This window comes from Eublepharis macularius, chromosome 1 (genome assembly GCF_028583425.1).
Source record: "Eublepharis macularius isolate TG4126 chromosome 1, MPM_Emac_v1.0, whole genome shotgun sequence".
In the NCBI taxonomy this organism is placed as follows: domain Eukaryota; kingdom Metazoa; phylum Chordata; class Lepidosauria; order Squamata; family Eublepharidae; genus Eublepharis; species Eublepharis macularius.
In genome coordinates this window covers 236956087-236979564 of record NC_072790.1, presented here as the reverse complement: position 1 = coordinate 236979564, position 23478 = coordinate 236956087, and the positions used below count along the sequence as shown (strand labels likewise).

Genomic DNA, 23478 nt, shown 5'->3' with positions numbered 1-23478 from the left:
ATTAAAAAGCAGCGGGGGGGGGGGTCCCCAAGACACTTCTGATATTTCACATGTTGAAGCCATCCTGTGCCTTTCCAGAAAGATTGCAGATTAACAAGCTCTAGGAAGTGCTGTTCAATTTGTGTGCCGGGTCAGGTTTCGAGTATGAGACAGTCCTACGCCCTTTTCTCCCATGTGCTTTTGGGGAGCCTAAAAGCAGGGTACGAAGACCAAAAACCCCTTCCCTTTTGCTCTCACCCTCCAGTTACGGGCATTCAGAGATACACTGCCTCTGAATAGGGAGGTTCTGCTTAGCCACTATGAATGGTAGCCGTCTGTAGATCTGTCTTTCAGGGAAGACAGTCAGAGGCAGTGGGGAGACGCTCCCCGAGACTCCTAATGGGCTCTCTCGGATCGCTCCGTGATCTTTGTTGGTGGGATGTGTGTGGATCGGGCCCCGTGATGCCCAAGCCAATTTCTTTCTGCCCACCTTCCACGTCGCAGGTGATCATAGCCCTCTCAAGCCACTTGAGTGCCGTGGAGTCAGAAAAGCAGAAACTGCGGGCCCAGGTGCGACGCCTGGTGCAGGAGAACCAGTGGCTCCGGGACGAGCTGGCCAGCACCCAGCAGAAGCTGCAGCGCAGCGAGCAGGCTGTGGCCCAGTTGGAGGAGGAGAAGAAGCACCTGGAGTTCATGAACCAGATCAAGAAGTTCGATGAGGACGTCTCGCCCTCGGTAGGCCCCCTCTCTTCCTCCCGTGCCCCATTTATATTGCCTTCTCTCTGTTTTGATTTTAAAGTTTGGTTATGAATTTTAAGATTACTTCTGACTGCAAGCTTCTGTAATTTGGCTTAAAGTGAACCTTGCGAACCCACCGGTATGCTAAGATCTCCCTCTCTCTGCCTCTGCTGTTGGGATTTTGCTTAGCTGGCGACACAGGATGGGCCCTTCTTGGCTGTGGCACTGGAAGTGCGCCAGCCCCCTTCCTGTGTCCATTGAGCCACCAGGTGAAGATGGTACTCTTAAGGAAGTCCTTCAGCAAGCCTAGTCAGATTTAAGTGCTCCAGTGGTGCTTCTTTCTGCTTTGACTTTTGTGTGCTCTGGAGCTTACAAACATCAAAAGGGAGGGGTGGCAATTTGGCCCAGCCCCTTCTTCTTCCAGCAGGGACTGCCCCATGTTATACTGTTATCTGATCTTTTTTAAAAAGTGGGTTTCCTCCAGTTTTTTAAAAACATGGGCATCCTACTCTGGCCAGTTTTATTGGGAGGGCTTCCTCTAAATACACGTGGCCCTAAAGCTGTGGGGTCAGAAGCTTTGGCAAGGGATGCTTGGAAGAGTTGTGTTGGTATCTTTTTCTCTCCCCTTGCAATGGTGGGCAAGTTCTGTTCTCAATTGCCTTCTCTCTGCCCAGGAGGAAAAGAACGGGGAGACAGCCAAGGACTCGCTGGACGATCTGTTCCCTAATGATGATGACCAGGGACAAGGTGAGCTGCGGGGGGGCGTTCATTGAGCCAAACTGACCCTTGGCATTCTCCCCCTCCCACTGCAGCCGGGTACTGTTCCCTTTCAGTAGTGCCGGTTTGCCTTTAGAAGGATGGAAGTATAGCTGCATCTTAGCCCAAGCTCTGGTGCCTATTTCACGCCTGGGGAATCTGGCAGAGATTGAGAACTTCTTCAGATACAGCCTCAGTCATAGAATCATAGGGTTGGAAGGGAACACCAGAGTCATCTAGTCCAACCCACAATGGCACAAAGCCAGAGACATTATGGTGCAGTGGTTAGAGTGTTGGACTAGCATTTAGGAGAACCAGGTTCGAATCCCCACTCTACCATAGAAGCTAAGCTGGGGGACCTTGGGCCAGTCACATGCGTTCAGCCTCATCTACCTCACAGGGTTGTCGCGGGAACAAAATGGAGGACGGGGGAATTACATTAGCTACCTTGTGTCCCCACTGGGGGGAAAGATAAGGTGTAAGTGAAGGAAATAAATCCGATCCGATCCAAGCCACACAGTCGCGTCCGACCCCTGGCTGCTCCGTAGACCGTCCCCCACCAGGCCTTTCTGTCCTATAGCGCGTCGAGAGAGATCCGCAGAGTCTCCCAGTGAAGTTTTTACAGGGTAGTTCACCATTGCTTTCCCCAACCCAACACACTTAGCCGTACGACAGCCACGGATGGTAAGTCATACGTTGCCACCCCCTTGGCACTTTGAGCCGGTGTGGGATAAGGGGGAGTAAATAAATACAATGACTATATTGCACATAAGCTTCCCGAGTAAGAATTCAAGAGTTTTTTGTACTGGATTAGCAGTGGTAAACATACAGGTAGCGTTTCCGAGGTTTATTCTCTACTATTAAATCAGAAGATTTATGCCACTAGATATATTAAGAGATTAAAATGGAGAGGAGCCAATGGAAGAATGATCTTGGGTCTGGGTAATGACCAGCCGAGCCGTAACCTTGGATCTGGACGAGAATTGTTTTTCAAAACAATGTTCCCATGGCATCCAACTCCTTATACGTTGTTTAAACATAGAACCCTCTGCATATCTTTTGCAGAGGCCAATTACTGCATGTGGATTTGTTCCATATTTCTTGCACATGTCCTACAAGCCTAATTCAGGGAGTGACAAGCTAATCAAATCCCCTTTGATCCCCAAATGGTGCTTTTCGGTTACTGGAATGACGCTGGCATAGAATTAATTTTGAATGTATCAGTTACACTCTGCGTGTGTTTTATTGTGGGACTATGGGGGAAAGCATGAGGGCCTTTCAGTTTCAGATTGGCTTTGTCGGATTTGGAAAACGGGTTTTTATGCTAAATTAACATAATTTAGCAACACGAGTAAGAGACGAGTGTTTGTGTCGTTTATTGAGAGAGGGGCTTTTTGAAAATCAGGTACTGCAATAACAAACATCAGGATAAAGTTTGACCTTGTGTACTTTTTAATATTTTGCAGTTCTGTTTTTCATTTCTATTTCACAATTTCAAAAAAAAAATTCTGCTGTGCTGGATCAGCCCCACGTGACATCCAGATCAGCATGCCGCAGTGGTTAGGGCAATCGGGGAGACCCAGGTTCAAATCCCCACTCTGCCATGGAAGCTCACTGGGTGACCTTGGGCCGGTCAGACACTTTCAGCCTAACCCATCTCGCAAGGTTGTTGTGCGGATAAAATGGAAAGGGAAAATCGTTGTAAGCCACTTTGGGGCCCAACTGGGGAGAAAGATAGGGTATAAATGAAGCAAATAAGTCAGCAACTTGTCTACCAATAGCTGGATGGATGTACTTTGTGGGGGAGCAGAACCTAGCACATAAAGTGCAAAACACATACTTAGTCTTGTGACAACAGCTATATTGATCTCCAGCATGTGGTCATTTGTCACCTAAAGGCACCCCGCCCCCATACAATTCTTATTTTCTATGGCACGGAGTTCCGTAGGATGGTTAGAGGGATGCTCCGTTTTTTGTTTGTCCTGTCTTAAAGATAACTTTGGGAGTGGTCTTTTGTTTCAAGGGTGTGTTTTAGAGGGCACCGAGGTCTCATGGTGATTATGCCGGCTTCTCTGCAGGGCAGAGCCACGGTGGTGGAGATGCAGCAGCCCAGCACGGTGGTTATGAGATCCCAGCACGCTTGCGAACGTTGCACAACCTGGTGATCCAGTACGCCTCCCAAGGGCGCTATGAGGTGGCCGTACCACTCTGCAAACAGGCTCTGGAGGACCTTGAAAAAACCTCAGGCCATGATCACCCTGACGTGGCTACTATGCTGAATATCCTCGCACTGGTGTACAGGTTTGTGTGTGGGCATCTTGACTCCCCGAAGGCTTGGAAGGGTGGGCGATGGCTTGCTAGAGCTGACTCAGACACTCAACAGTGGTATGTAGAGCCATTCTGCAAGATGAAATTGCATATTTGAATGCCCCAGTGCCTTAAACTTCAGACATGCAGAAATCTAGGTTGTCAGGGGAGAAAAGTTTTAGCTTACGCTTTAACATACTACATTTTCCTGATCCAGTACCATTCAAGTGCAGTTGACGTTCCACTCGCAACCTGACATGGTATAATCAAGGCAGGACTGTACCATGGGCTTGGCGTACATTCAGAGGTGTTCTTTTTCCTGAGAGCAGAGGCAGAATAACTTGTTTTCTTGCTTGCCAGGGACCAGAATAAATACAAGGAAGCAGCGCACCTTCTCAACGATGCTCTGGCGATCCGGGAAAAGACCCTAGGGAAGGACCATCCTGCAGTAAGTGCCACACTGAATCCCAGCTCTAAACAAAGAACCCTTCAAGATTCTGCAGTCAGAGCAGATCTCACCGTTCCAGCTAAATTCCTTTAATGTGTTCTTTTTCCTTCTCCTAACGTGGAATTTTTTTGGGCTTGTGCTGCCATGGCAGTGGTGGAGATGGGTGGGAAGCACCTACGATCAACCGGTTGTGATCTGCGGCAGCTTCCCTTTCTAGTAGAGCATTCTGGTTAGTTTACGGAACTCATTGCCGCAAGATGTGGCGATGGCCGTTCACACAGATGTCTTGATGGCTTCAGAGTACTCAAAAGCACTTGATGCGTCTTATCTCTGTAATCCTTGCAACAGCCCTGTAAGGTAGCGTGCTGCAGGGCTGGGCAGGCGTTTGGTTGCTGAGTCAGGCATTGCTTGCACCAGGTGTGAGATGAAGCCCAGAAATTATACTTTTCCATGGTTTTGAGAGTGAAATAGAACCTCCAGCTTCAGAACCAATATCCCGCTGAATGCCAGGTGCTGAGGACATGCCTCAAAGAAGGGCTGTTTCCTTCAGGCACCACTTTGGGCTTCCCAAAAACATCTGCCTGGATATTTTTGAGAACAGGATGCTGTTTAGGTCCCATTCATCAGATCCTTTCTTGGGGGGGTCAAGGGTTTTAAGAAGGTTTGCTGAATAAACCCCTACTTCTCTGGGTCGGAAGCCTGCTTACTCATCCCACCCCTCGTTTTGGACCCCATCTCAGAACCTATTTCCGGTCTTCCCACAACGATGAGGACTCAAGACTGGTTCTTCTATTTTTAACCGAAAGGAATCTAAGACCATCCAGGGTTCCTGACCTGCCACTTGCCCTCTGTTTTCGGAGGCAGGCCCCCGGGACTCGCTCGACCATAATAAGAATGTTGACTTTGAGTTCTGCAGTATTCAAAGAGACTCTTTTCCTGCCCAGGTGGCCGCCACGCTCAACAACCTGGCTGTGCTGTACGGGAAGCGAGGCAAATACAAAGAAGCAGAGCCTCTATGTAAGAGAGCGCTGGAGATCCGTGAGAAGGTGTGTGGGAAAGCTTGGCAGCTTTGCTTCTGAGGAAGGGGAGTTGACTTTGCCCCTGGGGGTTGAAGGGAGGTGGCTGTTGACTGCGGTTGTTCAAAAGACACATCGACCTATGAGAGAGAATTTGGGGTGGGGATGTTACAAGGGGGATGGCTATCAAAGTCCAGAGAAAACCCCTCCTCTACCCCTGCCTTTTGATCTTGATGCTAGCCTGGGCCGTGGGCCTGGATTCCTCGTATACATTCTGTAGGGGAGGAGGGTTCCCTGCACAGGAAGCTCAGGGTGACCAAGAGACACGTGCTATACTGCCACTCAGGCAGCTGTGTTGAAAAGATGATTTCTGAGTAGTCAGCACCAGGGATTCAGTGGGTGGGGCGCATTTCCATGCTTGTGGGCTGATCTCTTCCTCCTCCCCTGCCAGGTGCTCGGGAAGTATCACCCGGATGTCGCCAAGCAGCTGAACAACTTGGCGCTCTTGTGCCAGAACCAGGGCAAGTACGAAGAGGTCCAGTACTATTACCGGCGCGCCCTGGAGATTTACGAATCCCGCCTTGGGCCTGACGATCCCAATGTGGCCAAGACGAAGAATAACCTGGTGAGAGGGGGCGGGGGCAGGGAAATTGGGACGTGGCAGCTGGAGCCAAGGCTGCCGCGAACCAGAGCTGGCTGTTCTCCTTTATCTGGGTGCCTTCCAGATTTGCATCCCCGATTTTCGATCAAGATAATGATGATCATTAACTTCATTTTATAAGCCCTCCTTTCTCTCTGAGACTCGAAGCAGGTTACAAAATACGAAAAGCAGTTCAATAAGTCGGCAAAGACCTCCGATAAACGATGCCATAGGACCGGGGTTACAGAGCTGGAAAAGAATGCAAACGAGAAACTGTCTGATGCAACCAAAAGCAGTCTGAGGCATGGCATGCCATCATGAAGAAAGGAGGTTACAAAGATGCGGAAGACAGTGTAGTAAAAAGGGAGGCGATACATACAATAAACATTGCAGTAGATGATAATCCTCTCCCTTATAGAAGCAACCTCCGGGGCTGTTCCATTATCCCACCATTATAATCCCTTGGTCAAAAGGCCCTCCTGAACATTTCCGTTTTGCGCATTCTGCTTGCAACCAGATTAAGCATAGATTAATCTATCTAATCTTTAGACTCCTATCTGTAAGCAACAGCCATTGCTCAGAGTGGGGAAGGAAGCTTTGGCCAATTGCAAGAGCCGGGCTGTTCTTCCCTTGCATACTCTTCCTGGGGAAGAGGGGAGTCCAACTATCCTGCAGGCCTTGGACCTCTGGCTGGCGTCAGAAGGCACAGCCATCTACTCCTGATATCTGCATTTTGTGGGCAACTGTTTGTGCATGCATCTGTATGTTTTGGGGGGGATGCTTTATTGAAAAGTCTTATGATTTTTTTTTTAAACCTGGGCGCTTTATTGATGAAAGTATTACAATAAACGGTAATTTTAAATACAAAACCAATCTGCAGTCTGGAAACAACAAGCCTTAGAAACTGTTGTTCCCTTTAAGACCTGCCCACTTTCATCTGATCGGCCCCTGCTTAGGATTCCGTTATTACCTGCAACCTAAAGAGCTGGCCCAAGTCGGCCGTGCTGCAGCTCAGAGTGCCCGCTTTGCCAGGGGAAGGCTCAGTCCCAGGGATCTCTGGCAGCGGGGCTGATACGGACCTTGGTCTGAGTCCTAGGAGAGCAGCTGCTGGTTAGGCGGGCAGTGTTGAGCTAGATGGTCTGACTCTGCGGGTGGCAGTTTTATCATTTAAGCCCTTCCTCCGGCAGTAAGTGAGGGATGAATGCCAGCCACTGGTGTCAGAGATGGCCGTACAGAGGAGTGTCTTCTGGGGCACGTTCTTATTTATTTATTTCGATCGTTTCTCTGCCTCCTCGGCAGAATCCTGCTCGAGTCGGCTTACTGTTAAGAAACACAGGCTGATAAAACACAAGCCATTGGATGTGAGCTACATAAAAACGATCCATAAAAAAGAGGTTGTTAAAAGCTGATAACATAAAACCCCTAATTAAAAGCGTTCTGGAGCTTCCCAAAGTTGTCCAGGGTCCTCCCTGCATGCTGGGAAGTGCAGTTTGCTGAAAACAAACAACACAAGGGCTCCTCCGGAGCTGTAACCTGTACCTTTATAAATGCAAGGGAAACCCCCTATCTGGAGGAAACACAAGTGTCGATGCTCTAATAGTATTACTATCCATCTGAAGTTTTGCCAATTAGTTCTGTACTTTACATAAGGAATGACGAGCCTTTGAAAAAGTTTGGATTACGAAACGGGATAGCGGTTATGCTGGCAATGCCCGTTAGGCTCTGCCGTACAGCAGAAGGACAGTAGTCTGTGCCAAATAGGAACAGCATGCTCTGAAGTGTTAAATTATATATTGTATGTATTGTTATGACAGGAAGGGTTCATATATTGTATAAATTTTTATTGCAATATTTATTCATACTGTATATATCACTATAGTACTGTGCATTTTAAGTAAAAGAAAAATACAAAGAAAAATTATAACGCTATTAGAGTATCTATATTTGTGTTTCCTCTGGAGAGGGGTTTTTCCCTTGCGTTTATGGTGGGAAGTGCAGTTCAGCAGAGCGAGCCACGCACAGCACTAGATCAACATGCCCCCCTCTGCTGCCCCAGATGTTTGCAGGGCACGCTTTTCAGATGAAGACTGGCCTCGAGATGGGGAGGGGCCTTGGCTGAACAGTAGAGCATCTGCTTAGCATGCAGAAGGTCACAGGATCAATCCCTGATGTGAAAGACTCTTGACTTGAGAGACCCTGGAGAGCTGTTGCAAGCTTGAGTAGACTGTACTGACCTTGATGCATCAACGGCCTGATTCAGTATAAGGCCTGTGCATACCTCCTGCGATCCCAACCCCCCCACCCCTCTCTGCATATGCCCCTACAGGCCTCCTGCTACCTCAAACAAGGCAAATACAAGGACGCTGAGGCTCTCTACAAGGAGATCCTGACCCGAGCGCATGAGAGGGAATTTGGATCAGTCAACGGTGAGCAGAAACCGGTGGCAAACCGCTCCTTGATTTTCTTTTTCTGTCAATGCTCCCCTGTTCCTTCCCCCCCCCCCGCATAAATTTTATCGAAAGGTTTTTAAAAACAGATACAAGTGGTTTTTTTTTTTAAGATAAGAAAAAAAAAGAAGCAGAAAGAAAGAGAAAATGAAGGAAAAATTTGGGGGACAAATATGAACCGAGACTATCCGTGCAATCCTAAAGAGAGTTACTCCAGTCTAATCAATGGGCTTAGACTGGAGTAACTCTGCTTAGGATTGCCCCGTAGGTCAGAAATGACCACCGTGGCTCTCAGTGCAGGAAGCGTTTTATAGGCGTGATATGATAACGGAACAAAAGTGGCTAACCTATGGGGACCAGTTAGACTTTTCACAAGGGGACTGTAAGTCAAGAGAAGATTTGATAGCTCAAGGCTATAGGTGTCAATGGAAGGTTTTTTTATGCCCTGTTCCTTTTCCAGGTAAGGTTGATTTATGACAGACGGGTTAAAATCATGTGAAGAGCAGGCCGGTACTGAGCTGCAGCGACAGACACACATGCAGAAAGCAAATATTCCAAAATAAAGGAGATAACACATGTCAAAGCTGAATTTACCAGTGTTCACCTGCACTTAACCCACGCCCAGCACTCTCCTGAACATCAGGTTCCCAACCTCCTTGTCTCTTACCTATGGAGTTGAATTAGGCCCACTGTTGACAAGATCAGGTTCTTGCGAACAATATACCCTGGCTGGCGATTTAATGTCTCTGGAAATCTTGCAAGCAGATCAGGAGGTTAGGAGTGGGGGATGGCAGCTGGCATTGCTTATTGTTGGTATCGTGGGACACTGTCCGAGGCACAGAGGTACATTAGAAGCCCACAGGGTTCCACCCACTACCATTCTCCTTTGCATACAGCACCTGCAATGATCGACACAGCACCAGGTCTCTTGCACTGCCTCCCCCCCCCCTTTCCATGGACAAAGTATTCCCCTTAGTGACCCAGCTACCGTACATATGCTTCACTGATCCTGGCAGTATGGACTGGCATAGAACCCGCCTGGCCTGATTTTTGCCCTGAAACTGAGACTCAGACAGCCTTGAGGCAGTACTTTAAATTCCTTGATTGCATTCCAGAGAGAGCGAGTCACAGGGGCATGCCCTCGAAACCTCGCCTTGAAGTTTTGATTCCTTGTTTGTTTTGTTCATTTTTTTTAAAAAACCCTATTTCTTTCTTAAGAGCATTTGTAAACAGGTGCCATTGAGTCACAACTGACTTGTGGCGACCCCAGCAAGAGGTGGTTCGCCATTGCCTTCCTCTGCAGTCTTCCTCGGTGGTTTCCCCATCCCAGTACCAAGCCTGCTTAGCTGACGAGCTTGGACTACACCATGCCACCTTCCTTCCCAGAAACGTATTTGTACCCTCTTCCAAAGCAACCATCCGTACAGTGGGCTCGACACAGAAGTGGGATGGGGTCTTGTTTTCCCCCCTCATTTACTTAAAGAGGCTCCCATCCCTTGCCTCTCAGCCTAGAAAGAACTTGCCAAATAAAGTGCAAAGGTGCCTTTCCTCCTTGCACGATGGCAGTGGATAGGGTTGGCTTGTCCCTCACTATGGTGCATCTCCCAGTGCTTGGCTTGCGTTTCCACTCCTCAGCGCTCTCACCCTGTTGCCCGCGATCTTGTCCTTGTGAAGTTGTAACCCCAGTTCCCCCTCTTCCTGTCCCATGGCTCTGATGGCACTCAACTTCCTGTCAGTGTGTTCACCTCTCAGTGGGGCCCCGTCTGGAAAGGTTGAAGATGGTAACGGGTTAGAAAGGCTGGCAAGGCTGTGTTGTAGGTTCAGTACTGCGTGTTCTCAAGGCACGTGTCTCTTCCCCCTCCCGCTCTGCAGGAGAAAACAAGCCAATTTGGATGCATGCCGAAGAGCGAGAGGAGAGCAAGGTATGTCTTGGGAGGGAGACAGGGAACTGGGGTACTCTTGCACAAAACTTGAGGTGAGGTGGGGGGGAGCTGAGACCATTCTGGCCCTTTCCCTTAACTTTCCCTTGGTGTTCCTCTCAGGATAAACGCAAGGAGAGGGACAGCGCCCCCTATGGGGAGTATGGCAGCTGGTACAAAGCGTGCAAAGTAGACAGGTAAGCATTGCTCCGTCTTCAAGCAACCAGAAGGGGGGGAAGCGATCTACGTGGAATGGGATGCTCCCGACTGGAGTCTGGGGTGGAAGCTGGGAAGAGGGACTTATTACGAACAGGGTAGCGCCATCCTGGCGCAGGGTGCTGTGTCAAGCAGCACGGGGACCAAGGTTCCCTGCTCCCAAGGAGCTTGCAAAGTACGTTTAAGCAGAGGGAATGACAGCCAGGGAGAATATATGGCACTTACGAGGTTTTATTTATTTGGCTTGCGATCTCCCCCCCCCCCCCCCGTTGCGCATCTCAAGTCAGTGTGCGGAGGGTTCCTCATCCAGACACGGACCTCACTCGGCTTCAGCAAGGGGCAGAGCTGCGTCAGGTGCCCTCCAGCCACACCCTGGGCCTGGCTCACTTGAGCGATGTGCTTGGTCCTGCATTTCAGAGGGGAGGAGGGGCACAAGGGGTTGTGTCAAAAAGCTACCTAGAAAAAGTAAGTTTGGGGGAAAGATTTGAAGGAAGAGACACTTGCCCCAGGAGAGCCTTAGGAAGAAGGGTGCAATTACCGGGGTTCCAGGCTAGCAAGAAAGCAACGCCTCTCCAATCCTCAGAATTGATTGCCCTGTAGCTCAGCGGCAGAGCACCTGCTTTGGGCGCACAAGGCCCCTGGCATCTCCTGTTAAAAGGCCAGCCAGATGAGAGGAGACTGAATTGGAAGGACCGAGGGTCTAAACTGGTATAAGGCAGCTTTGTATGTTTGTCCGTCCTGCTCATGCCAATAAAATAGCTTGTATTAAAATATTTTATACCCCACTTTTTTGTGTCTCAAGGAATAAGCTTACAAATCGTAATTAAACGTGAAGTAAGCCCAAACAACAGTGCAAGAAATGCCTGCGGCATACACCCCGTTAAGAATCCTAGCAAATAAAATGGCCTTGCAGCACTTCCTAAAAATGACTAGAAAGGGCACTGCTGCCCTTGCCACCTCAGGGGAGCCCCATCTGTAGGGCACGGGTACAAGAGAAGCAACACGAGCTCTGCTCGATGCCAGGCGGGCTTCCTGAAGCAGGGGACCCATTTGAATCAAGGAATTCCCTCTTCTGTCTCAACTCCCTAGATATAAGCAAGTTTTTATTTGCTTGCTTGCCTGAATATAGTCTGCCTCTCTTGCCAGGACTCAAAAGCGGATTGCATAATTAAATGCAATGCAGTAAGAATAGTGTGCTGCATGCAGTAAACATCGCAATCATGCTGGATTGCAAAATTGGACAACAGTACGCTAAAAAAAGTGTGCGGCATGCAATAAACGAGGATTATAAAAAGAGAAGTCAGAAGATTGAGACTTGGAAGAGCAGCTGTGAGGGAGCTAGAGAAGATCCTTAAAGTGTCTCTCTGGGGGCCAAGATCAAGATAATCCAAACTATGGTATTCCCCACTGCTATGTATGGATGTGAAAGTTGAACGGTGAAGAAAGCAGACAGGAAGAAAATTGATTCATTCGAAATGTCGTGCCGGAGGAGAGTTTTGCAGATACCATGGACAGCCAAAAAGTCAAATAAGTGGGTTCTAGATCAAAAACCAATTCTGAATTCTGCCTAGAAGCTAAATGACAAAACTGAGGCTATCGTATTTTGGTCAAATCATGAGAAGACAAGATTCTCTGGAAATGTCAATAATGCTAGAAGAAGTGGAAAGCAGTAGGAAAAGAGGAAGCCCTAAAACGAGATGGCTGGACTCAATGAAAGAAGCCACGTCCTCCAGTCTGCAAGACCTGAGCAAGGTTGTTAACGATAGGCCATGTTGAAGGTCTTTCATTCATAGGGTTGCCAAAGGTCAGAGGCGACTTGATGGCACATAGAACACACACACACATAAAAGAGGAGAACAGTGTAGTGAAGCAATTTGGTACATACAACAAAGGGATAAAGATGGATTATACAAGTAGACAACAAGGCAATAAAAATGATACAGCACAACAGAGAGCCAGTTTGGTGTAGTGGTTAAGAGCGCGGGACTCTGATGTGGAGAGGCGGGTTTGATTCCCCACTCCTCCACTTGAAGCCAGCCGGGTGACCTGGGGTCAGTCACGGCTTCTCAGAGCTCTCTCATCCTCACCCACCTCACAGGGTGTTTTGTTGTGGGAATAATAAGGACATTGTAAACTGCTCTGAGTGGGCATTAAGTTGTCCTGAAGGGCGGTATATAAATCAAACGTTGTTGTCGTCGTCATCATCATCATCATCATCATTATTATTATTATTATTATTGAATGGTCCAATAGGGATAATTGTTGATTGTTCCCATTTGTTACGGTCTCGCCTTCAGAAGGCTTTGCTCATATGGGTGAGACCTGCTGCATCAGGATATATTAGAGGTGACCCTACAAATGAGTGGGCGCAGGCCATGAAGGGCTTCGTACATGATAAGCAGCTCCTTAAACTGGACCCGGCAACTGTTCAGAAACCAGTGAAGCGACTGCAGCATGGTGTAGTTTGCATATTCTGCCTAGCTCCTGATAGAATCAAGCTGTGGTGTTCTGCTCTGGCCAGAGGTCCTCGGTTGTCTTCAAGGGCAGACTCGTTTAGAGTGTGTTAAAGTAGTCTAGCCTTGAGGTTACAGTGGCATGGGTCCACCTGCCCCAGTCAGCTGGGTCCGTGTTAGAAAGCCATCCTGTGGGCTAAATGAAGATGGAAGCATTTTTCTGCAGCTGAATTAACTGGCTTCTCCAGGAGTAACTGGGTTCAGTAGAATCAGTGAGTGTCCGCTGAACCCCATCAAAAGTGAGTAGCGCAAAGTCCTCGGCCTTCCTGACCAGCCTCACCTTCGTCTTGTCAAAATTCAGTTTCAGCTTGTTCACCCACAGCCGTTGAAATACAGCAGCCAAGCAGCGGCTTGGGAGCTCCAGAGCAGTTCCAAAGCATCTGGATAAAAACGCAGGGATGTGTGTTGTTAGCACATTGACAACCGAACCGTGCATCATCTCTCCCAAGGGCTTCATGTAAAGATAAAACAGCAGAGGCGATAAAACTGACTTTTAGGAGACCCGCACGGGACAAGCCCTCACAGATAACAGCCGGTGTCCCACAGCAGCTCTCCAAGTCTGTTGAGTAAGGAATGATTTCAAGTCGTCCATCAATACCTACATCTGCCGCCAAACGGCTGGTCCCCTATATCTGATCAAACCAACAAGCAGCACTGCCCTTGCTGGCATTCAGAGATCATCAAGCAAAAGCTACCGGTACTGTTTTGCCACAGCCCAACCTGAAGCTAAACTGGAAAGGGGTCAAGAGCAGATGGGTGAAAGGAAGACTTGGAGCTGTTCTGCCACCACTCCCTCAATGACCTCTCCTAGAAAGGGCAGAGTAGAAATTGCCTCCTTTAGTTACCAAGGAAAGATGCTCTGAGTCAGTAATTGATTTATGATGGACATCAGAGGTTCTGCCTGCCGTGTCTTACTTGGCAACTGCCCTTTTGCGATAACGGCTGATTCCGCACACGTTGGATAATGCACTTCCAATCCTCATTATAGATCATTTGGAACGGACTTTTTCGTGTGCGGAACAAAAAATACACCTCAAGTGATTGATAAAGTGCATTGAAAGTGCATTATCCAACATGTGCGGAATCAGCCTATGATTGTATTCTCTTTAGCTTTTTCCTGAAAATAAAATGTGTGTGGTGGCGGGGGCGCCACATGTTTGCAAAACCATATGTGTATGTTTATCACTTGCTTGTGCAAGGAAGGTGCATTGCTGACCGTATACCACCAAAAGACCTCCTATCTCATCCCAAACATGGCGCTTTTTGCCGTTGCCTTTTCTTGTGGTCCACTGCTTGATATCAAGGATAGAAGAGTCATGCAGTGATGGACATTACATCAGCCAGTCCTTGGTGCTTAGAGACCTCTTAGGGTTTTTTTTCCAGTTTATTATAGCAGTCAACATGTACTGCGTTGTACAGAGCTCAGGAAGATGAGCCTCGGCTCCTAGGAGTTTAGTCTAAAATTTGACACCAGGCAGACAGCAAAAGGAGAGTGTGAAACAAGCTGGGGAAGAATAGATATTTCATTCCAGTTGACATTTTGGTAGAGTATGAAGGCTAACTAAATGCTGAGTGTGTATTCCTGTCCATGTCGCTGATAAATGGGAGAGAAGAGAATGCTGGTCATTTTTTTTTTTACTGGTCTACCTATTAAAGCACTATTAATGGGTATTTACTGAATGGACAGATCTGCATATATTTGCATATGAATGAAACCTTTCCAAAACGGTTTTCTTGGTTTTTTAAATGTACCCCGCATGTCATTTCTTTTGATGCATTCACTTGTCAAGGGAGGATGCCTATTCTAAGACACACACGCTGTTTCATTTTCATTATCTGAAGGCTTTACACCCACGCATCAGCTTCCCGTGTCAAACGTAGAGCTGTTGAAATGCAACGTACAAAATAAGTAACAGACCCCGGGGGCGGAGGGAGAACCGTGCATGAAACTGAAATGCAGCGAGAACAGATCGGAAGCTTTCCGGACAGTGTTCAAGACCATCAGTTATATGTCAGGGATAAACAGTGATGGGGAGAGAAGTCACACACACACACACCAACCAAATCAATAGGTTCTAGGAAAAACAAGTGTTCTCGCTTGGCACCTAAATCCCAGCAAACATGGCTCCTGGTGAATTGTCATTTGTTTGCAAGGCTTTGCATTCAAAACCAACATCTTTAAAATATCTGCTATCTAACTAATTGCGGTGGGTACCTTTCTTTAGATCCACAGAAGGCTTTTAGTGGACCAGTAACAAGGAAGGAGGACACTGCTGATCATGTTGACTCTTCTGTCTTTCCCGCAGCCCCACGGTCAACACAACTCTGAAAAGCTTGGGGGCTCTCTACCGACGCCAGGGCAAGCTGGAGGCTGCAGAGACACTGGAGGAGTGTGCCCTGAAAACCCGCAAGCAGGCAAGTGCTGTTAACAGTGCCTAGCGGCTGGCGGGGCAAGCAAGGATGTCCAGGTGGTAGGAGGAGGCAAGTGTGTAGGATGTACTCAGGCTTGTAAACAGCCACCCTCCAGATCACCTGTGGAGAGTAAAAACTGCCTCCTGGTGACCAGGTTACAGAGACTTTTGCCAAAGAGTTGCTGCTTCCCCTCTTCTGTTTTTAAGACAGGAGGGGCCGAAGATACAAAACAAATGAATTTTTGCAAGAAGAATCTTTGAACTTTTCCCCACTCCCTTATGTCACTGTTTGTGATAGTACCTCTAATCCCGCCCCCCCCCCCCCGCCCCCCAGCTCTTGGGTCCTCCTGCACTTTGTTTCCCCAAGCTTATCTTCTCCTTCCACCAGGGCATGGATGCTATCAACCAGAGCAAAGTGGTGGAGCTGCTGAAGGACGGGAACCGCTTGGAACATCGGTCAACCCGCGAGGGGGCATCTGGGGCCAACAAGTGTGAAAATGGGGCTGAGTCAGAAGATGGGGCGGCGGAGTGGTCTGGGGTAAGTGGCAGCAGGGCTCAGGAGATGTGGCCCGTCGAACCATTTGCTTTTCCTTTTGGATGTAGCTTAGCCGAGGGTGTCTGTTAGATTTCTTTGACTTGCATTATCAAAATATGGTTGATACTGCACACAGAGAGTCTAGAGGTGGTAGTGCTCATCACAGGAAGTGGAGAGGGGTTCTAAACAGCTGCCTCCAGTCTGGAATTCCCTTCTTCTTGACACTCACCAAAGCCCAAGTCTAGAGCCAAAACCAGGCAGATGCCTTTTTTGCTGATAATGGCTATTTAGGTCCAAATATATGATCAAATGGGAGTTTAACCACAAATGGGAGTTGCGGATTTTGATTCTTACCCATCCCGGTGCCTTTGGATGGAGCAGGATATAAATCAAACCATCTGCGTTCAGCTGTTTTTCTCTCCCCAGTGATACGTTCCCTTTCCGTGTCAGTGCTTGGGACTCTTTCCTGCTTTCTTGTCCCTTCCAGGCAGGCTCCGGGACTCTGCGGCGCAGCGGCTCGTTCGGGAAACTGCGTGACGCCCTGCGGCGGAGCAGCGAGATGCTGGTAAAGAAGTTGCAAGGGAGCAGCCCTCAGGAGCCTCGAAACCCAGGGTAAATGCTAGCCAGGGGCCCAGATGGAATTTGCGAGGGGCCGGGAGAAGTGCTGCTCCTCGGCTGACATGTGCTATCAGAATCCCAAGGAATGCTGTTCTGGATTAGGTTACCGGTCCATGTACTCCGGCATTCCGATCCCTGCAGGGCCTAGCCAGACGTTTCTGGGCAGTTCCCAGCGGGGCGTGGCAGCTGAAAGCCTCTCCTTGTAGCTTGTCCCTAGCAGAGGTTATGGGAATATTTGTTAGTTGCTGTAGGAAAGATGCACAGTCAGAAAAGCCTGGGGTCACTTGCGGTGAAACACTGTACAAGCCAGCATGTTGCGGCAGATACAACTTAGTTTCATTGAAGCTGATTCACAATCACTTGCATTTGATTCACAATCACTTGCATTGAAGCTGATTCTCAATCACTTGCATTTTTGTAGTAGCAGAAGAAAAATAGAAACCTAATCTGAATAGACAGCTAATCCAGCTGCTCCTGAGTAGGAGTATGGGTGGGCCTCTTGCACAGTTACCCAGGAGAGCTTTGCAGAACCATTTTGCTTCCTACAAGACCAGCAGGAGAGAGAGAGCAAAGACATAGAAAGAGTTGTCAGAGAGAAGTTTCTAGCTCAGCCAAAGAGAAGCATCGTACACAAACACAGTCTGCTAATAATGTAAAGGCAAAAACATCATGCTCCCTCCCCCACCCCCAGTTTCCAGGCATGCTGAGTTGCCTCTTTTCCAATAAAGTGGGCTATAGAGCTTCTATTTAGCTTCCTTGAACTAGTAGCAGTGTTAAGACCGACCCTCTCCATTGGATCTGTCTAATCCTTTTCCTGAAACACTACCATAAAAGTTTCAGCTGTCTTGGTAAAGATTAAACACATGACTCTGCTTTATACCAAGCTGCTTTATACAGAGTCAGACCAGACCTACCATGTTCCATTTTTTCCTGCTGCCACGTCTTTCACATTACCTGCCCCCCTGCCCTTTCAACTGGAAGGGCCAGAGACTGAACCTGGGACCTTCTGCATGTAAAGCAAGTGTGCGACCATTGAGCCATGCACCCCTCCTCTCTTGTGACAACAGACTCCATAATTGGTACCATAAGTGAAGAAATTCTTTGCTTTTGACTCCCGAACAGGAGGAGTCCTTGTGTTCTTCCCTCTTTAAGGCAGAATCTCATTGGCTGCTTTTGTCTCCCTGTAGGATGAAGCGAGCCAGTTCTCTGAACTTCCTTAACAAGAGTGTTGAAGAAGAGTCAAGTCAGGTATGTGCTCTGATGTGCAGCCGCTGTGCCATCTCCCCCACCCCATCCTTTGGCTTTTTCCTTCTGGCTGGGAAGCAGAAGAAAGAGTAGCATCCTTCACATGTACTCCAGATTTGGCATGAAGGATGTGGGGGAGCCTGACCTGTGTCAATCAAGGGAACGTCTCACAGTGTTTCTGTGTCCCTTCTCCCCATCCTGCCCCTTTTGCCGTAACAACCTTAAGCCCAGCTGTGGTGTAGCTAGCTTCTGCAATGGCAGGGACGCGTGTCCTTTTTGTGGAAGGAAAAGCGTAGGCCTGTATGATCCGCTATCAAGAGCACATCCCAAAGGTACCCTTTGTCCCATTTTTAAATCTTCCAACCCGATCTTGCAAGGCATGCCGTGCTGCGAGGCAGCAGAGACTGGTTGCCAGCCAAAGACAGAACTGACATTGGAACCTGGATTTCCCGACGTCCAGGCCCAGCACTCTGCTGTGATTGGCAGCCACTTGGAAAAAGTAGTTCTTCTTAAGTTGAGCTGAAGTCTCAGGAGAGGCACGTTTTTTATTTATTGTTTTAAAATACTTTAACTGTCCCTTTACTCTTGGCTCAAAGCGGCTGTCTGAAGCAGAAAATATAAACGGTTCCTCTCCTTCTCCTCTTCCCACCCCCAAATGATAAAATATCTGATAAATTAATGTTGTTGGTTGTTGGGGGTTTTCCGGGCTGTATTGCCGTGGTCTTGGCATTGTAGTTCCTGACGTTTCGCCAGCAGCTGTGGCTGGCATCTTCAGAGGTGTAGCACCAAAAGACAGAGATCTCTCAGTGTCACAGTGTGGAAAAGATGTAGGTCATTTGTATCTACTCAGGAGGGGTGGGGTTGAGCTGAGTCATTCTGTAAGAGTTTTCCAGGGTGTGGAATGCTAATGGCGGGAGGCTTCACTGAATCCTGAGGAGGTTCTTTTGCATATGGATTGGTGCTTGATGTGCTAATCTTCTCTGCAGGGCTATTGTCGGGTGTGGAGTGTTTTGTTGGCCTGGTGTTTTTCAGAACTGGAGCCCATGCTCTGTTCATTCTTAAGGTTTCTTCTTTCCTGTTGAAGTTTTGCTTATGCTTGTGAATTTCAATGGCTTCCCTGTGCAGTCTGACAAAGTAGTTGGAAGTGTTGTCCAGTATTTTGGTGTCCTGGAATAAGATACTGTGCCCTGTTTGAGTTAGGCTATGTTCAGCCACTGCTGATTTTTCAGGCTGTCCAAGTCTGCAGTGTCTTTCATGTTCTTTTATTCTTGTCTGGATGCTACGCTTTGTGGTCCCGATGTAAACTTGTCCACAGCTGCAGGGTATACGGTATACTCCTGCAGAGGTGAGGGGGTCTCTGCTGTCTTTTGCTGATCGTAGCATCTGTTGTATTTTTCGGGTTGGTCTGAATACTGCTTGAAGGTTATGCTTTTCCATAAGCTTTCCCATCTGATCAGTAATTCCTTTGATATATGGCAAAAACACTTTTCCTGTAGGTGACTGTTTTTCCTTGGATGTTTGATTCATCCTGGGTTTGATTGCTCTTCGGATTTCATTTCTGGAGTAGCCATTTGCCTGAAGTGCGTGGTTTAGATGATTAATTTCCTCATTGAGAAAGCGCGGCTCACATATCCGTCTTGCACGATCCACTAATGTTTTCATTATGCCTCTTTTCTGTCGGGGGTGGTGATTGGAGTTTTTGTGTAAGTAACGATCAGTGTGAGTTGGTTTCCTGTAGACCTTGTGACCTAACTGAAAGTTAGGTCTACAGGAAACCAACTCACACTGATCGTTACTTACACAAAAACTCCAATCACCACCCCCGACAGAAAAGAGGCATAATGAAAACATTAGTGGATCGTGCAAGACGGATATGTGAGCCGCGCTTTCTCAATGAGGAAATTAATCATCTAAACCACGCACTTCAGGCAAATGGCTACTCCAGAAATGAAATCCGAAGAGCAATCAAACCCAGGATGAATCAAACATCCAAGGAAAAACAGTCACCTACAGGAAAAGTGTTTTTGCCATATATCAAAGGAATTACTGATCAGATGGGAAAGCTTATGGAAAAGCATAACCTTCAAGCAGTATTCAGACCAACCCGAAAAATACAACAGATGCTACGATCAGCAAAAGACAGCAGAGACCCCCTCACCTCTGCAGGAGTATACCGTATACCCTGCAGCTGTGGACAAGTTTACATCGGGACCACAAAGCGTAGCATCCAGACAAGAATAAAAGAACATGAAAGACACTGCAGACTTGGACAGCCTGAAAAATCAGCAGTGGCTGAACATAGCCTAACTCAAACAGGGCACAGTATCTTATTCCAGGACACCAAAATACTGGACAACACTTCCAACTACTTTGTCAGACTGCACAGGGAAGCCATTGAAATTCACAAGCATAAGCAAAACTTCAACAGGAAAGAAGAAACCTTAAGAATGAACAGAGCATGGGCTCCAGTTCTGAAAAACACCAGGCCAACAAAACACTCCACACCCGACAATAGCCCTGCAGAGAAGATTAGCACATCAAGCACCAATCCATATGCAAAAGAACCTCCTCAGGATTCAGTGAAGCCTCCCGCCATTAGCATTCCACACCCTGGAAAACTCTTACAGAATGACTCAGCTCAACCCCACCCCTCCTGAGTAGATACAAATGACCTACATCTTTTCCACACTGTGACACTGAGAGATCTCTGTCTTTTGGTGCTACACCTCTGAAGATGCCAGCCACAGCTGCTGGAGAAACGTCAGGAACTACAATGCCAAGACCACGGCAATACAGCCCGGAAAACCCCCAACAACCATCGTTCTCCGGCCGTGAAAGCCTTCGACAATACAATTAATGTTGTTGACTGTCAAAGCCTGTATCTGCCTCATAATAAGGGCCTGTGCTTTCCGGTATCATCAGACGCAGTGTTAGTCTTTCCGATGATTCTCTGATGTGCTTATCTTTCTCCTGCCTTTTCTCTAAGTTGGTTGGGGCATCGTATCTAGTTTCCTCATTTCCTGTTTTTAGCCTCACAGCAACACTTCAAGGGGATAGATCAAGATGGGTAGCCGTGTTAGTCTGTCTGTAGCAGTAGAAAAGAGCAAGAGTCCAGTAGCACCTATAAGACTGCCAACATTTGTGGTAGGGTATGAGCTTTCGTGAGTCACAGCTCACTTTTTCAGACGCCTGAAGATATCTGAAGAAGTGAGCTGTGACTCACGAAAGCTCATACCCTACCACAAATTTTGTTAGTCTTATAGGTGCTACTGGACTCTTGCTCTTTTCTACTTCAAGGGGAGTTAGGCTAGAAGAGAACAAGGTGGCCCAAGGGTACCCAGAGAACTTAATGGCCGAGTGGGGATTTGTACCTAATCTGAGATCCGAATCACTTTATCACTCCAGCTGACGATATATCATTCCCATTCACTCCCTTCTGTTTCCAGGGGTCCAGTAGTCTGTCAGAGAGCCGGGGGCTCAGCGCCAGCAACGTAGACCTTTCTCGACGTAGCTCCCTGCTGGCGTGAGGAGTGGCCTGGCCCGCTCCCACTGGGCCTGGGTTGGAGTGTGAAGACAGGACACCTCGGACCCTTAGGCCTTCTGTTCACTGCTGCTCCAGTATTGTGATCACCTGTCCCCGAGTGGCACCAGGAGAGCTCTCTCACCCTCTTGCGCAGGGCTGCGCCATTGCGACTTGCCCTGTGTGGAGCCGGTACCCCTTCAAGCACGCTCGTGCACCCATCGCCGATGTCTTCCTCTCCAGCGCCGGCATGTAGCTGCTGTTGCTCTCAGTTTGTTGCCTCTCGCTCCTGGAAGAGACTTTCACTGCAGGCTCTTAACTCGACCCACCTCCCTCTTTTCCTGAATCCCTTTGCGGCTTCCTGTAAGGGATCGGTTGCTCATATCCACTGTCGAGGAACTCTGTCCTGCACCATTTGTACACGTATGCACTATGTATGTTTTCAAACTGGATGGAGCTTTTCCTTCTGAGGAATGCTGGGAATTGTAGTTCTTAGGGGAGTATGGAGGCAGGAGAAAGGTCTTCGTTGTGTTATATCACCAAATTGTCAGCATCTTAGAAGACAAGGAGCTAAAGACAGAGTTTGGGCTTCCCAAACTTAAGACTTAAAATGTTCTGATAATCATAGTAACCTGTTTGGGCCACCAAACAGAAGAAAAGGACAGAGGGCCCTGCCTATCCCATTTAACCCACAGCTCTATCTACACTGGCTTGCTTTGTTATTGAATGGAAGTAGACCACTTCGGTGAAGGCCCTCTGCCAAGGAGGAAGAACTACAATTCCCAGGGCTCCTTGAGGTGAGCCTTGAGCCCCTGACTCTCATCTCATCCATGTCTCTTGCTTAGCATTTGTGTTTTGGTCTCAGGGAGACGCCGTTCCATTTCCAAGCTTAGATCCCTGTCTCGCACATTCCTCCATCATTGTGATCTCATTTGTGGGTTCGGGTATGGAGTGGTCTCTCCATCCACTTTACCTCCTGTGCCCATTTGAAGATGGGCAGTGTTATTTGTTCATAAAACTGTGGTCTCCAAACCCCTCCATCTCCCAATTTTTGGGGGGAGGGGGTGGGATTGTCTCCCTGCAGGAGACTGCTGATGAAGGGTATCCTCTTGGCAGTGAGTACCACCTCCTCTCATCTTGCTGGAGCTGGTGTTACAGTTCTGGCTATCTTCCTACTAGACTGCATCGAGCATAGCGGGGCAGAAGTGAAGGTGACACAGGCTACGGTGGGTCTGGGCGGCTCTTTGAGGATCACTCTACATTGGAACCATTGCCTCTCAACCAGGCGCTCAGTGACCAGGGTGGGGCAGGGAAGAGTGGCTCTGCAGAGGCCCTCCAGGCTTAAAGTAGGGGATGGAGTGGATAGGGAAAGGGGGGAGGGTCTTCTAGGCTGGGGATCTGGTCCTAATTACGCAAGTGAGCACTGAAACAGATTCACTAACCCCCCCCTCCCCTTGGGTGTCCGCACGTGCACGCACGGTTCTGTTAAATCACTTTGGAAGTCTAAACACTCAATGATGCTGCATTTATTTCCTCGTGAATTTTGGTTCTTTGGTGAACTCACAGCCAGAGAGGAAACGACCCCGGCTCGCGTGGTCGGTCATGTGCACATATCCTTCGTTCCACCCCTGCACAGAGCGTTTTCCTCCTTTTTTTTTTTTAAAGGATATTGATTCGCCTCTGGATTTAGTACTATGCAGGGCTCCCACACCTCTTGCACACTCAGGTTGGGAGAATTTTAGCAGTGATGGCTTCTTCCTTTACTGGTTTCCATCGGAAGGAAAAGCTGCCTCCTGCTGCCGCGTCCCCTTGTCTGTGTGGTTTTGGAACGTGCAGGGTGGGAGTTCTGTTGCTTCATCGGCTCTGGTGCCTTTCCATCTTTCCATCGTTGTTTGTAGCTCACTATTTAAGAAATGCAAGGTACGGAAGAAGAAACACAAAGCCCTCCTTATTACTGCGGGTGGGGTGGGGTGGGGGGAATGCCTTCAAAGAGGCCTTAGGCTTTGTCTGTGTGCAAGGAAAGGCCTTTGCAATAGGCAGAGCCCAGGGCAACTGAGCCTGCGCTGAGTTTGGGTGGAGGGCTTGGTAGCTGCTGTGGGGGGGGGGGAAGATGGGAGGGAATAGGATGGGGCACCTTTTGCTCTGTATTTAATTATATTGCTGTAGAAAT

The 23478-nt window shown here is 48.3% G+C and overlaps 1 protein-coding gene across 1 annotated transcript in view; it reads left to right on the top strand.

Moving 5' to 3' along the window:
- The window catches only part of KLC2 (kinesin light chain 2), a 31467-nt gene extending 7989 nt beyond the window's left edge, over nt 1–23478 (top strand). Inside the window, exons 3-16 of the mRNA XM_054993972.1 lie at nt 484–714; nt 1392–1464; nt 3552–3774; nt 4141–4228; nt 5173–5274; nt 5696–5869; nt 8211–8310; nt 10204–10253; nt 10374–10447; nt 15286–15394; nt 15779–15928; nt 16413–16537; nt 17731–17791; nt 21235–23478. Coding sequence (XP_054849947.1) covers nt 484–714; nt 1392–1464; nt 3552–3774; nt 4141–4228; nt 5173–5274; nt 5696–5869; nt 8211–8310; nt 10204–10253; nt 10374–10447; nt 15286–15394; nt 15779–15928; nt 16413–16537; nt 17731–17791; nt 21235–21315 — 1641 coding nt within the window. The 3' untranslated portion in view covers nt 21316–23478. The remainder of the gene's footprint in view (nt 1–483; nt 715–1391; nt 1465–3551; nt 3775–4140; nt 4229–5172; nt 5275–5695; nt 5870–8210; nt 8311–10203; nt 10254–10373; nt 10448–15285; nt 15395–15778; nt 15929–16412; nt 16538–17730; nt 17792–21234) is intronic.